The sequence below is a fragment of the Python bivittatus genome, unplaced genomic scaffold, assembly GCF_059951505.1.
Source record: "Python bivittatus isolate LINGU-HERP-01145 unplaced genomic scaffold, Pbiv_v1 ctg000580_np1212, whole genome shotgun sequence".
In the NCBI taxonomy this organism is placed as follows: domain Eukaryota; kingdom Metazoa; phylum Chordata; class Lepidosauria; order Squamata; family Pythonidae; genus Python; species Python bivittatus.
Window position 1 is genome coordinate 23367141 of NW_028277087.1, and position 16292 is coordinate 23383432.

General features: G+C 46.5%; 1 protein-coding gene across 4 annotated transcripts in view; it reads right to left on the reverse strand.

Moving 5' to 3' along the window:
- Positions 1-16292, reverse strand: part of CLBA1 (clathrin binding box of aftiphilin containing 1) — a 54152-nt gene that overhangs the window by 12559 nt on the left and 25301 nt on the right. For all 4 annotated transcript variants that reach the window (XM_088149765.1, XM_007420299.3, XM_025164454.2 and 1 more), the window contains exons 3-5: positions 10143-10291; positions 2594-2723; positions 102-212 (exon numbers count right to left, since the gene is read on the reverse strand). In XM_088149765.1, coding sequence (XP_088005891.1) covers positions 102-212; positions 2594-2723; positions 10143-10291 — 390 coding nt within the window. The remainder of the gene's footprint in view (positions 1-101; positions 213-2593; positions 2724-10142; positions 10292-16292) is intronic.

The window sequence follows — 16292 nt, forward strand, 5'->3', positions numbered from 1 at the left end:
TGTTGACTGCTGGAGGGGAATGAAATGCCAATACATTTTGGAGAAAGAAACAACATATGAACAAACAAGACTTAATAAGCTCATTTCATTTCTATTCATACCTTAGTTTGAATAAGTGCTTTACAAGTGGTAAGGTTGAATTTATCAACACCAGAATCTTCATTTTCTCTGTTAGTTTTTTCCAAAATACTGTCCTTAAATTCTGGAAGAGCCTAGTAAACAAGAATCATCATATAAAGAGCTTTATTGTAAAATGCATTCGGTAAATTATTTTGATACTAGACTGATCCTATATTGGGCACTATAAGCTAGAATCTTCAAGCTGAAGTACTGCTATTGTGAATTTCACAATGTTGTAAAGCACGGGCAGGAAATATACAGACAGTTGCAACATTGGGAAGTACAGAAAATTACATGAGCTGCCAAAAAGGGGAAGCCAGTTTGGTGTAGTGGCTAAATGCTGGACTAGAAACCAGGAGGTGATGAGTTTTTGTCCTCCCTTAGGCATGAAAGCCAACTGAATGACTCTGGGCCAGTCTCTCAGCCCAACCCACCTCAAAAAATTGTTGTTGTGGGGAAAAGAGGCAGCATGAGCATTATATATGTTCAATGCCTTGAGCTGACCAAAAACCAAGGTGAGATAAAAATCTAATAATAAATAAAATAAATAAAAATGTAGCATATATATGCTCCAACTCTAGCAGGTTAAAACAATACAACAATATTCAATAATCATGAATGCTACTGCACCAAGGAAAATATTATCTGATGTAAACAACCACATCTGCAGGTAGATGATATCCACTTCATTTCCCAGTAGCTTCCTAGAACAACCTGATTTTAATTACCTTCCTAAATTCCAAAAGTACTGGAGTTGCTCTAAACCTGTGGAGAATGCTATTGCATGGTATAGGGGCAGCAACAGAAAAGGTCTGTTTTGGGGCCCTGACAGTAATACTCTATAGGAGTAGAGACTGAAAGAGAGCCCTCTGTGATTTTACGGGATAGGCAGATACCATTGGGAGCAGGTAGTCCCAACGATATCCAGCTCCTGAGACATATAAAGCTTTACAGATGACAACCAGCACCTTTAAAAGCACTTGAAAGTCCACTAGTAGACCTCTGAAAATAGGGTGTTACATGGACAAAGCCTTATTACTATCTTTAAACATCATTTGAACATTATACATTCCATGTATCTCTTCACTGAACATTAAATGAGGAGGAGGGAGAGACTGCTATACAACCATGAACAAGGGCAAAAATCAGTTTAAGAAAGAATAAATTTCCTTAGCTTTTAGAAGAGTTTTTTTTATTTATTTACTAGCCCTCTCCATTTGTTGCTTGGGGTATTAGATCATACAATTTCCATTTCATTAGGGTCCAAATTATGCATTAGTTTTTATACATAATTTTAGAAAGAAGAGTATTGTATACAGACTCAGAGTGATTCTATGAGAAGAGGTCTGAGACCTTTCATCTTCCACCCAATAGGCTTAGCTATGCCACCACACAGTTCAGTAAATAACATGAGCTGCCTAGACTCCACATTTTCTGAGAAAAACACAAAGCTCCTATCCCCACCCATCATTTTTTATCCTCTCCTATAGATCTACAACAAAATATCATATCAGATCTACAACAAAAAATGCCCTTTTTTGCCATTTTCTATATATAAACAATTACAAATCACGCTTTTTTGAATGGGTAGGACTTTTTTTAGCTTTGCATTTAATATTTGTCTAATTGATTCACAGAATGATAGAAGATAGAAGAACAGGTATTATAATATAACTCTATAGGTGAGCAATTCTTTTAAAAACATTAAATGAATGTATTGCAGTAATTTTATATATAGAGGCACACAAGTTCATATCAACAATCCAATATTTCTAGTAAAGTATGATAAAACAGACTTATACAATATACCATAATCTAACCAATCCATAAAATCATTACATACCCCAAAATAGCTTTGAGCAATGATAACTATTATAGTATATAATGGCAAATGCTCAAATATTTGAAAGAAATCTGTTAACCATATATAAAACCAAACAAGTTTATAGAGATCAGGAAAATATTTGGATATTTTAAATTTTTAATTCAAATATCTGTACTAATTAAGATTGCTTTACATTATTAAACTTAATTGCTGGAGCACTTTCCAAAGTGCTGAAAGATTAATCTTTCTGGGTTTGCAATGCTTCTGGTATCTTCATAAAATTAAAATCTTATGTATAATGAACCATTTATGTGTATGTTCTAACTACCTGTACATATGTACAATACCTCCATCTAAAAAAGATATTAATCTGTAATAGTGTAAATGTTGTACTTTTAAAGAATAATGCACAACTGAGCTCTTACCAAACTATCAACAAATTCCTTTAAAACCTATTCCTTTAAAAACAGCAAAAAGCCTGATATGAACTTTCATGCTTCAGTTCTGTAAATCTATGGAGATATACATAAGGGATTTTCTAACAAGTGAAATGTGAAGGTTCAGTTGAAGTGTAGCCTTATAGCATAGTATATATTAAGATTAAATACAAATACCACTAATATTCTAGAAAATATTACTGAACACTACCTTTTGATTAGCATCAATTCCAAGCACAGCTAAAAGATTTTCTTGACAATGAGATTCATTCCGATGGCATCTTAAACCAGAAGGGCTATTGCAGTGAGTAAGAGTTTTCCATAAATTTGCTGAGTCAATGCTTTAAAGGAAATACAGTTCAGATTAATGCAAGGTAAACATAAGCTGTTTTTCTTGCTTACATTTCAGATCAACTCCATAAAGATAGCAAACATATTACTTAAGCTTAGTTACATATTGGGTATATGAACTCTTACTAAACAGAAGACACAGACCAATTGATTAAATCAAAAGGCTATCAATTTGTGAAAGTAAGCTTGACATTTCATTCTATACTGCTTAAAAAATAATCAGGCATAAAGCCCCTTTTCCAACAAATTCAGTTGTATGAAGGGATGTAAGATTCTGCAATGCAGAATTCTTAGAAATCTTGGGAAAGCTAAGACAAAGTAACATAAAACCAATACAAATTAACCAAATATAAATTTATTTTGGTTTACTGCATCTTAGAAAATATTCTTGATGTCATACAGTCCCAATAAATCAATGGATATATATATTAAAAAACCCATCTCACCCCTATGGGTGGTATGTGTCTTCCTCAATCTTGGGTCTTCTACCAGAATCCTGGGAGTTTGAGGGTTCTGCGCAGTATCTTGGCTGTTCCTAGCACTGCACTCTTCTGGACAGAGAACTCCAATGTTGTTCCTGGGATCTGTTGGAGCCACTCTCCCAGCTTAGGAGTCACACCCCCAAGTGCTCCTACCACCACTGGGACCACTTTGGCCCTTACTTTCCACATCCTCTCTAGTTCTTCCTTCAAGCCCTGGTATTTATCCAGCTTCTCATATTCCTTCTTCCTGATGTTGCTGTCACTTGGCACCACTACATCTATTACCACTGCTGTCTTCTGGTCCTTCTCTACTACCACAATGTCTGGTTGATTGGCCAGTACCTGTCTGTCCATCTGGATCTGGAAGTCCCACAGGATCTTAGCCCTGTTATTCTCCACAACCTTCTGTGGAATCTCCCATCTGGACTTGGGAGGGTCTAGCCCATACACTGTGCAGATGATCCTGTACACAATGCCAGCTACTTGGTTGTGCCATTTAGTATATGCTGTTCCTGCCTGCATCTTAAACCCTGCCACTATGTGTTGGACTGTCTCTGAGGCCTCTCTGCACAGTCTGTACCTTGGGTCCTGTCTAGTGTGGTTGACCCCTGCTTCTATGGATCTGGTGCTTAGTACTTGTTCTTGTGCTATGATCAGTGCCTCAGTGCTGTCTTGTAGTCCAGCCCTTTCCAGCCACTGGTAGGATTTCCCAATGTCAGCCACCTCAGCTATCTGTCGATGGTACATCCTGTGCAAGGTCTTGTCTTGCCATGGCACTTCCTCTGCTTGAACATTCCCATGTCTGCTGCTGCCTCAGGCATTCTCTCAGCAGTTCATCTTTGGGTGCCATATTACTGATGTACTCCTGGGTGCTCTGGGTTTCCTCCAGGAAAGTGGCTTTGACACTCACCAGACCCCGCCCACCCTCTTTCCAGGTGGTGTATAATCTCTCGATGTTGGACTTGGGGTGGAAACCTCTGTACATTGTGAGGAGCTTCTGGGTCTTCACATCGGCAGCCTCCATATTCTCCTTTGGCCAGCTCACTATACCGGTAGGGTATCTGATGACTGGCAGTGTATACGTGCTGATGGCATGGATCTTGTTCTTCCCACTGAGCTGGCTCTCCAGGACCTGTCTTATCCTTTGGTGGTACTTGGATGTTGCTGTCTTCCTTGCCTCCTCATCATGGTTCCCATGTGACTGTGGGATACCAAGGTATTTGTAGCTGGTCTCTATGTCTGTTATGTGGCTCATTGGTAGTTCCACCCCATCACTCTTAACTACCTTCCCTCTCTTTACTACCACCTGGCCACACTTCCCCAGTCTGAATGACATCCCAATGTCCTCACTGTAGATCTGTGTCAGGTGGATCAGTGAGTCGGTCTCGTTCATTCTTAGCATACAGCTTGATGTCATCCATGTAGAGGAAGTGGCTGATGGTAGTTCCACTCCTGAACTTGTATCCGTATCCAGTCCTTGTGATTATCTGGCTGAGGGAGCTCAAGCCTATGCAGAACAGCAGTGGGACAGTGCATCACCTTGGTATATGCCACACTTGATGGCCACTTGTGCAAGCTGTCTTGAGTTGATTTCCAGTGTTGTCTTCCACAGCCCCACTGAGTTCTTGAGGAAGGTCCTTAGTGTTTTGTTGACTTTATATAGCACCAGGCATTCACAGATCCATTTATGTGGCATTGAGTCATAGGCTTTCCTGTAGTCAATCCAGGCTGTGCTCAGATTGGTCTATCTAGACCTTGAGTCTCGGGCAACTGTTCAGGTTCTGCTGTTGGTGGCTCTGTTGTTACTATGTTGTTGCACTGCAGTTGGGAGTACACCTTGGATGGTTCTTTGAAGAGGGCATTTATCTTCTTGGCTTCTGCTTGTCTAGTATATTTCCTTAGCCTGGTAGCCAGTGCTGTGAGCCTTTGTTTAGCAGTCTCTAGGGGTTCAGGTGGAGTCAGCCCCTTGCATTTTTTTCAGTAGCTTGAGTCTTATCCTTAATCTCCACACCCTTCTGTAGTTCCACCAGCTGACTAACTTCTCTCTGAGTTGCCTTGATCTTAGCCTTCAGCCTCATTTTCCAGAGGAGTATCTACTGCCCGTTCTTCTTGATCATGTTGCCAAGCATCTCCAGGATTACAGCAACTACAGCATATACCAGTTCATTGGTTATAGTTATGGTGGTAGTAGGGACTGTCATGAGGGCTCAATTGGCATCTTCTAACATACTATCTGATGGTACTTCCCCAATGAGCCTTGTAATCAGTCTCAAGGGTTGACTGTAGCTACTTTATCCATGATCTTATGCCTCATATCAGCTGCTGTGCTCTGTAATGTGGCAGTGACGTTCCAGCTTCAGTTGTTGGCTGTACATGCAGTTGTTCTTCCATGTCTTCTTGAGTCCGGGATGTAATGTCTACTTGGTCTATCTCAAGTTGTGAGAGCAGCTTCCTCTTCACTATGTTGAAGCATTGGGTAACTACAGTGGGGCAAAAAAGTATTTAGTCAGCCACCAATTGTGCAAGTTCTCCCACTTAAAAAGATGAGAGAGGCCTATAATTTTCATCATAGGTATACCTCAACTATGAGAGACAAAATGGGGGAAAAAATCCAGAAAATCACATTGTCTGATTTTTAAAGAATTTATTTGCAAATCATGGTGGAAAATAAGTATTTGGTCACCTACAAACAAGCAAGATGTCTGGCTCTCACAGACCTGTAACTACTTCTTTAAGAGGCTCCTCTGTCCTCCACTCGTTACCTGTAGTAATGGCACCTGTTTGACCTTGTTATCAGTATAAAAGACACCTGTCCACAACCTCAAACAGTCACACTCCAAACTCCACTATGGCCAAGACCAAAGAGCTGTTGAAGGACACCAGAAACAAAATTGTAGACCTGCACCAGGCTGAGAAGACTGAATCTGCAATAGGCAAGCAGCTTGGTGTGAAGAAATCAACTGTGGGAGCAATAATTAGAAAATGGAAGACATACAAGACCACTGATAATCTCCCTTGATCTGGGGCTCCACACAAGATCTCACCCCGTGGGGTCAAAATGATCACAAGAACGGTGAGCAAAAATCCCAGAACCACATGGGGGGACCTAGTGAATGACTTGCAGAGAGCTGGGACCAAAGTAACAAAGGCTACCATCAGTAACACACTACGCCACCAGGGACTCAAATCCTGCAGTGCCAGACGTGTCCCCCTGCTTAAGCCAGTACATGTCCGGGCCCGTCTGAGGTTTGCTAGAGAGCATTTGGATGATCCAGAAGAGGATTGGGAGAATGTCATATGGTCAGATGAAACCAAAGTAGAACGTTTTGGTCTAAACTCAACTCGCTGTGTTTGGAGGAGAGAGAATGCTGAGTTGCATCCAAAGAACACCATACCTACTGTGAAGCATGGGGGTGGAAACATCATGCTTTGGGGCTGTTTTTCTGCAATGGGACCAGGATGACTGATCCGTGTAAAGGAAAGAAAGAATAGGGCCATGTATCGTGAGATTTTGAGTGAACACCTCCTTCCATCAGCAAGGGCATTGAAGATGAAACGTGGCTGGGTCTTTCAGCATGACAATGATCCCAAACACACCGCCCGGGCAACGAAGGAGTGGCTTCGTAAGAAGCATTTCAAGGTCCTGGAGTGGCCTAGCCAGTCTCCAGAGCTCAACCCCATGGAAAACCTTTGGAGGGAGTTGAAAGTCCATGTTGCCCAGCGACAGCCCCAAAATATCACTGCTCTAGAGGAGATCTGCATGGAGGTATGGGCCAAAATACCAGCAACAGTGTGTGAAAACCTTGTGAAGACTTACAGAAAACGTTTGACCTCTGTCATTGCCAACAAAGGATATATAACAAAGTATTGAGATGAACTTTTGATATTGACCAAATACTTATTTTCCACCATGATTTGCAAATAAATTCTTTAAAAATCAGACAATGTGATTTTCTGGATTTTTTCCCCCATTTTGTCTCTCATAGTTGAGGTATACCTAGGATGAAAATTACTGGCCTCTCTCATCTTTTTAAGTGGGAGAACTTGCACAATTGGTGGCTGACTAAATACTTTTTTGCCCCAGTGTAGCTGCTTCTCAGTTAGCGTGGATGTAGATCTTCTGTTCGTCCATAATTCCTTCATACATGTCATATATCCCTTCTCATTAGGTCTATTGTTGTAGTAGCATTACATCAATTCCAGGTTCTTTTATCTTGTCCATTTATGGTTTGTTCCAGTGACCCACTTATCGTCAGATTGCCCTGGTTCTCCAACATCTGGCATGGACCTTGTTAATACAGGCGATGTCCAAGCTGGCATGACTCTCTTAGTTGGTGTCACTCTCATATTTGAGGTAGGCAAGTGAAGTATTAGGGGGTCTTTGCCTAAGGACCTCTACTGGTAAGGAAGGTACCAGCCAGGATTCGAACCCCGGTCTCCCATGTCAAAGGGTGATGCTCTAACCACTGCGCTATATCTATCTATATTCATTCCTGAAAAGACAATTAACATCTTTTTCTTGATGCCTTTCCTTCTTTTAAACCAATTGGGCATTTGTAAGGATCACTACTGTACCTATGGAATGACACTGTTTTATCTATATGAGGATAACAGGTACAAAATGCCAGCATAACAGACAACTTTGTTGATCTGCTTAAAAAAAAAATATTGATCTAGATGCCTACCCTCAGGCTGTTTTGTCAGTTAAAAACTCTTGACTGCAGTATCAAATGATGATTTACACATATGAATGGTTACATGTTAAACAGTTTGTTTCAAACACTTGCCTCATCCATCATTATGTAACTTAGAAAAAGAAAAAAAAGTATTCCTTCTGCTTTCAGAAAGTGAACTGAAATGGAGCATTAGTAACAACTCTACAACCACAATATTCTAATCTGAAGCCTTTGAAGGAATGGAGCAGTGTTTCTCAACCTTGGCAACTTTAAGACACGTGGACTTCAACTCCCAGAATTCCCCAGCCAGCATTCCCCCAGTCAGCATCCCCATGCTGGCTGGAGAATTCTGGGAGTTGAAGTCCACGTGTCTTAGAGTTGCCAAGATTGAGAAACACTGGAATGGAGAGTGGAAGTTCTAGATTTGGCAGGAAATTGCAAGTACTTTGATGACTTTGATAGCCACAGCTAGAATTTTAATCTATCTGAAAATTTAAATTATTTTCAGAAAATATCAATTTATATATTGCATAAGAGGTATAACCACTTGTGTAATCAGGGTACAGTTTAACTGTATTATTTTGGAAATGATTATATTCTCTTACAGAGCAGGTGACACAATCCAGCTGATACTGAAGTAAACTAGGAGCTTTCCAGCAAAGTTGCCCTCATGAAGTGTCAGAGAAAATGCCCTGATCAGAGGAAGCAGTAATACTTGCTGGGAATCAATCATCAGTGCAAACTGGCTACCACTGACACCTGCAACAGATGCAAAACTAACACGCAGTCAAGAGAAATCCTGCTTAATCTCACAAAAACAAAACGTAACTACTGTATGCTGGCTGCTAGGGAGAAAAAAGTCTGATTTCTTATTAAGGCAATATATTTATGAGGCCAACTAAAAGTCCCCAAAGTCACATGAAACCTTTCAAGCTCTCCAGCATATTTAATCAAACAAAACAGTAAATAAAGAATGTGAGCAGGAAGGTAATAATGCTAATGTATACCTTTAATATTTTTTTAAAAAGTCATAAAAAGGGAGACACTCACAGACATTCAAACTGAGCCCTACCAGGTGCAGCTATAGTTTCAGATGCCCTCTCAGAATCTCCCTTGGATTGCTCGACAAATCTATCTCAACAGCATATAAATCCAATGAATAACAAATGAACAAACCATGATTTATTTTCCTTTTTCAAAATATAGCATTTGGTTATTATTTAGAATTCTCTCCATTCTTAAATAAAACAAGCAAATTACAGGAAATGGAGGCAGAGGAAAAACTAAATGGTTCTTTAAAAGAAACAGGAATAATTTTAGAATCCATATTAGATTAAAAAAAAAAAGACAATAGAAAACCCAGTATTTTATAGTTGTAACTGAAACATTATTTTTAAAAAAAAGTATACCCCCAACTGTCTGATTTGTTTGCTACTTTTTAGTCCTAATACATTACATTGCCCACATTTCTCTGCAGCTGAATTTTATAGTTTCAAAACCGAAACATCAGCTATTTTTTGTTTTTTCATCTCAGTAATCCTAGAAAGCATGTTAGGTACAATCTGAAATCATCACATCAAACAGGCTCGTCTGAATATCTACAACCTCCTCCCATCTTAAAACTGAGACAAATGGACACTCCATGGCATTGGAAGCAGGCATTACCTCCTCCTCCTCCCCCCTCCCTCCCTCCCTCCCTATATGTCCTTGCCAAAGAGTTCTAGAGTTCTGAAACCTGCTTGTGTTATGGCTTCTGAGTCAGTCTAACAAAGATACTGACATTTTATCAAATAATCATTGACCATTCGCTCATTGGCTAGAAAAGGAGCATTTGTGGGGAGTATTCCTCACCCCTTGTTGTAAGATTCACTGCTCTACTCCTACTGAGTGTCACCTGGAAACTGGAAAGTTGGAGGAGAGCACATTCTGAACTCATATGCCAGCTAAAGAATGAAAGGCCACCAGTTGTTTTTCCAGCAAAAATAAACATGAAGGAAGATTGGTTAAATCAGTAACATATTCAGATAGCTCACTACTTTATTCTGGCTCAGAGAACAGAGCCTTACTCCATTATGTGAACCACTTTGAGAAATGTCTGAAAATGGGTTAAAATAGTAAACAAACAAACATCATGCTTCCAGTTTTAAAATGAATACTGCATTTTTCTTGTCCCAATACTACATGTGCTGGTAGCTTCAGAAGCCTGATCTTCTGTAAATGCACACACTATCAATAACAAAACAAATCTTACCAAACTTGTTTCTCTGTACATTCAGGAATGTCTGCATTTTCTCTTTTTGGGTCAAGTACTTGCTTCAATGTACTTATTTTATCCAAACACTGTGGTATTGGGATTTCAGGAAAACTCAGTTTAACAATATCTTCAGAACTGATGACAGCCTAAAGAGGTACATAATGCAAGTACGCTGTGATATGCTGGTTTATACAGAAGCAAAACAAAGTTTATGTTTAGAGCCTAGAAATTATTCCTGCTTATCCATAGGGAAACTTCCTTATGCAAATCTGTAATAGTGAACATTAGACTTATTTCAAAGATATAACAGTCATGTGGATTCCCAGTTAACTATCCAATTAAAATTTCAACTATCCTGAAAATCTAATGCACCATGGCCAACAAGCCAACATTGACATAAGTTCCTCATTCTTCAACAAAAATTAGGATGCTATAAAAAATAAATGAGTTACATTCTCATCTAATGACCCCTTCTCTACAGAATATCCCCCTATATCCTGTGCTCTATTTTTCAGCAGAAATCCTTTTATATAAGCATTTATTTTTCTCATAGAACCATACCAACATTGCTTGTAACTCAGGTCCAACTGGACTTACTTACATATCACTAATTCTTGATATTTTAAAAGTACTGTACATTTAATGGTTTCAGTGCTAGGATTTTGGCACCATTTTCCCTCTTCACCTGCTAGTACTTCTTCATTTGCCCACTCAGCCATTTAAACCTATAGTCTATTGCAATCCACATGATCTCCATAATAACTACATCTAATGAGAAGATGATGTAGATACTAAAATAAAATTACATGGGTATCATAGTAATATTCAGCAATGCATGAGCAAATGAGGATTATGAAGGCCAAAAAAAGAAAATATTACAGAGGAAGAGCAACTAGGGGAAAGAAAATATACTGAACTATAGCCAATGGCAAAGTATTTGAGAAATGGTTTGAACAACACCCAGCTAGCATGTTTAGGAAAGAGAAGCAGTTGGGAGCTCAATATCAAAGTGAATGAACAGGGCAAACAGAAAAAGGGGAGTTTTGTGATGGAACTGATGTATTGTAGAACAAATTAGCTGCATTTAAGGAAGATTGTCCCACCACACTGGGTGAGGCTGTGTGTTTTTCTTCTAGCTGAATGGTGTGTCTGCTTGCTTGCTTGCTGATTACATGATCTAAGAGCCTATGTCTAAAATCACATGGTCTAAGCCATAGCCAAATCACTTATCAAAAGATTTGTTAGTAGGTAGTTGCCTCCTTAGCCAAAAGCTCATTACCAACCAGCACTCTTTGGAAATAGGAAAGGTAGTTGGTGTCAGGTTCGGTCAGCACGAGGTTTCAGGGAAGCACGGGGCTGCAGGGAAGCTCGCAACCAGACCACGCGGAATCCACCGGCGGTAGCTAGCGGGGAAAAGAGGAACCGAAAGCGCCGCTAATTAACGAGCCACCTGCGGCCAGCTAAACAGGAAAACCGCAGCGGAAGCTTTTAATTACGAACTGATAACGGCGCGAGCAAGCAAGGAACGGGGCCGCAGGGCAGCGAAACAAGATCGCAACGCAGCACAGAACCCGCGGGTCTGCACGTAGCAGGGAGGGGCCAACCCAGCCGGAGGGGGACTGGCAATCAAGGACAATGGACTCTGACCGACCCTGCCATCATGAACGATCAGGGGGGACATTGGGGGGCCTAATTGCCCACAGCCGCAACGCGATCACGAGGCGGGAAAAGCGGGAAGGGGGAATATAACAAGTGATGCAATTGTACCAAGCCAGTCCTGGCTTTGCTTGTGACTACTACGTTACGCATGAGTAAACCTTCTTTGTGAACCACACGTGTCACGAGAGTTTCTCTGTCGAACGGGGCAAATCTCACATAAAGCCAGGACTCACCGTCAGCGCTACCCGGTACCACCGAGGAGCGTTCTCTTTCTCAATACAGGCATGACCAGCGACGAGGAATCCGTGGGTCAGCTGGAGCGCGAGGGATCCAGGCTCGCGGAAGGGCGGTCGGAGCCGCCCGGGAGCGACGGGGCAGCGGCCAGGGCCGGGCGCACTCCATCCGAGCGGTGGTCGATGGGCGTGAATCAAGGACCAGACGATTCGGGCGTTACGATGACCCGGGGTTCGGGGTTCCGGGACCGAGAGTGGAGCGAGAAATTCGCCCGACTAGAGGAGAGAGTCGAGCGACGCCTAGACGCCGTGGAGGCGATGCTCCAGACCCTACTGCAGAGAGTGGGGCCACCGGCGGTAAACGAGGAGGCGAGCGACAGGGGGGGCGGTCCGACACCCCCGCCGGCACCACCCACGGCGCCCCGGTCGGAGGACCAACGGGCGGCAGACGCCCTGAGACTTCGAGGTATCACTGGGAAGTTCTCAGGGGACCCCGAACAGCTGCCGCACTTTCTGACGCACGTCAGGGGGTTCATGCAGAGGGGTGGTCACCTATTCGCTAGAGACGAGGACAGGGTATCCTACGTGGCCGAGCTGCTAGATGGCCAAGCCGCCAGCTGGGTGATCGGGCTGTACGATGCCAACGCGGCGGAACTACGGAGTTTCCCGGACTTCATGCAGGCGCTCCGGGACAGATTCGAGGACACATTGAGCGCCAAGCGGGCGGAGGACGACATCCTACAATTCAGGCAGCGGGGCAAATCGGTATCGGAATATGCCCTGGAGTTCCGGAGGTTGGCCGAGAAGCTCGCGGACTGGCCGGAGTCCCTGAAGGTGAAGTATTTTAAGAGGGGACTCAACCCAGAGATCCTGGAACGGGCACTGGGGCGGGACGACCCGGCCACAGTGAAGGATTGGATCTGGCTGGCCGGAACGGCGGAATCGGCGTGGCGGCAGATCCAACAGAGCACAAGACGACGGGACCAGACGAGGGACCGGCCGAGGGAGAGGACCCCCGAGGAGAGACGGAGCGGTCGACGGCAGTCCACCGGGAGGCGAGAGGCGACCAGAGCCCCGAATCTGTGTTTCCGATGCGGAGGCAGAGGCCACCGAGCGGCGCAGTGCCCGACGGAGCGGGAAGGCGCCCCACCACGGCCCGAAGTCAAAACCCCGCGTGCGAACGGGAAAAGGACCGGTGACCGACCGCGGAAGGGGGCAGTGGCGGCGGTGACCGAGAAAGGACGCGGGGGGTGGTCAACCCCAGAGACAGCATCCTCCGGAGAGGACTCGGAGCCGGCGGGAAACGAGGCGCGCTCGCACTGAACGGCGTCCCAGTGCGAGCAGGGGAGTCGAGGCGCGCGGACCCAATAGGAGACGAGGACTGCCCACCGTTCCGGGTGAGGATACACGTCCGGGGGGTGAGATCCGGAGGGAGGCGCAGCTACGGGCGCTACTGGACTCGGGCTGCACCCACTGCTTGATGCACCCAGCGGTGGTCTCGGGGCTCGGGCTACAGCTGAGGCGCCTCCGGGAGCCCATTTCATTCAGCCAGTTAGATGGCACGCTGGCAGGGGGGGGACCAGCTCAGTATTACACCGAGCCGGTCCAGATGACGATCGGGAGTCACCGGGAAGAACTGAGGTTCGTGGTGGTCCCGGTGGCCGACTACGCGGTGGTACTCGGCTTGGCGTGGCTGCGGCGGCGGAACCCACGAGTCGACTGGACGGCGGAGGCAGTGCGGTTCGGGGTCGACAGACCGGCGAGGGGCGAGAGCAGAGGGGACCGAGCCGCGGAGACGGAGGCAGCCGCAACCACCGGCGGACAAGCGGAGGGTCCGGGACACCGGGAGACGGGACGAGAGCAGATGGGGCCCGAGACCCGGGCGGCGACAGCAACAGCAGCAGCAGCAGCAGCAGCGCCGGGACCCCGGAGACCCGCCACGATCCCGAGGCGAGGGGAGGCAGCGGCGACTGGCGAGGCAACCGCAAAGCGAGGGGCCGGACCCGGGGAACCCCGACGGGCGGCGGAATCCCGAGGCAGTATCGAGACCTGGCGGCAGCGTTCGGGGAGAAGGAGTCTGACCAGCTCCCACCACACCGGCCCAGTGATTGCGCCATCGAGCTAGAGCCAGGAGCGACCCTGCCTAAGCCAAAAATGTACTCCCTGTCGAGGAGGGAGATGGGAGCCCTGCGCGAGTTCATAGACAAGAACCTAGCACGGGGATTCATCCAACCCGCGAAGTCACCATTAGCGGCCCCGGTGTTATTCCGGGAGAAGAAGGACGGCTCGCTCCGTATGTGCGTAGACTACCGGGGGCTGAACGCAATCAGCACGGAGTACAAATACCCCCTCACCCTGATGAAGGACTTGATGTCGCATCTGTCGAAGGGGAGGGTGTTCACAAAACTGGACTTGCGCGAAGCCTACTTCAGAGTTAGGATCCGCGCAAAAGATGAGTGGAAGACGGCGTTCAACACCCCGCTCGGAAGCTACCAGTTTTCCGTGATGCCGTTCGGATTAAAAGGGGCCCCGGGGGTATTTATGCAGCTAATTAATGAGGTGCTGCACGACCTACTCTACCGGGGCGTCCTGGTCTACCTGGACGACATCCTCATCTACACCGAGACCCTGGCGGAGCACGTGAGCCTGGTGCGCACGGTGCTCCAGAGACTGCTGAAGGCACAGCTGTACGCAAAGCTCTCAAAATGCGAGTTCCATCGAGAGCAACTAGACTACCTCGGCTACCGAATATCCAGCCGGGGAATTGAGATGGACCCGGCGAAAGTAAGGGATGTCCTGGGCTGGGAAGCGCCGCGAACCCGGAGGCAACTCCAAAGCTTCCTAGGGTTTGCGAACTTCTATCGTCAGTTCATCCCGAACTTCGCCCAAATCGCCCTTCCCCTAACCGACCTGCTAAAAACCAAGGGCACTGGGAAACCCCCCAAGCCCAGCATGGCACTCGCGTGGACTGCAGAATGCCAGGGGGCGTTTGAGGAACTAAAACAGCGGTTCACCGCGGAGCCGATCCTGCGCCATCCCGACCCAGACCGGCGGTTTATAATCCAAGTGGATGCATCAGACGTGGCAACGGGAGCAGTCCTGCTCCAACCCAGCCCGGAGGGAGCCATCCACCCGTGCGCCTACGCCTCCCGCAAATTCACCGAGACGGAGAGGAGGTGGATGGTGTGGGAGAAAGAGGCGTACGCGGTCAAGTGGGCGCTGGCCACGTGGAGGCATCTACTGGAGGGGGCAACTGAACCGTTCGAGGTGTGGACGGACCATAAGAACCTCGAGGCCCTGAAGACCCCGCGTAAGCTATCCCCCAAACAGGCACGGTGGTCCCAATACTTCGGGAGGTTCAGGTTCACACTGAAACACATCCCCGGGAAGCGCAACTTCTTAGCGGATGGACTGTCTCGCATGCCCCAACACGCCAGCCTACGGGAGGAGATCGTGGACTCCGTCATCCCCGCCAGCAGGCTGGCTGCAAAGGCGGTGACCCGAAGCCAGACCAAGGGGGAGCGACGGGACGCGGCGTCTGAAGTAAGGCAAGGGTTCGCGGAGGCAGCGGAGCGGGACGGTTGGCTCAAGCAGAACCGAGAGGCGCTAACCGGCCAAGAGGGGTTGTGGTGGCACGAAGGAAAGCTGTACGTGCCCGAGGGTTGCCGACGGGAGGTCATGGAGAGAGCCCACGACAGCCGGAGCGCGGGGCATTACGGCTTCGTAAAGACACTCCACTTAATCCGGCGGCAGTTTTGGTGGCCCACGCTCCGGAAGGACGTGGAGGCGTACTCAGGGGTTGCCCGGTGTGCGCAACGGCGAAAGGAGCCAAAGGCAAACCTAGAGGCCTACTCCAGCCGGTAGCGGAACCCGACGGCCCTTGGCAAGAGGTCGCCATGGACTTCATAGTGGAGCTCCCGGAGAGTAAGGGGAAGACCGCCATTTGGGTGGTCACGGACTTATTCTCCAAACAAGCGCACTTTGTAGCGTGCCGGCGAGTCCCCACGGCCGAGGGGCTGGCGAAACTGTTCGTGCAACATGTCTACCGACTCCACGGCGCACCTCGACGTATCGTCAGCGATCGGGGCGGCAACTTCATCGCGCGGTTCTGGCGGGAGTTCCTGAAGCGGGTGGGGACGAAACAAGCCCTATCCTCCGCGGCGCACCCGCAGACGGACGGAGCCACGGAACGCCTGAACGGGGGCTCGAACAGTACCTGCGCTGCTACGTGGGGCACCAACAGGACGATTGGGCG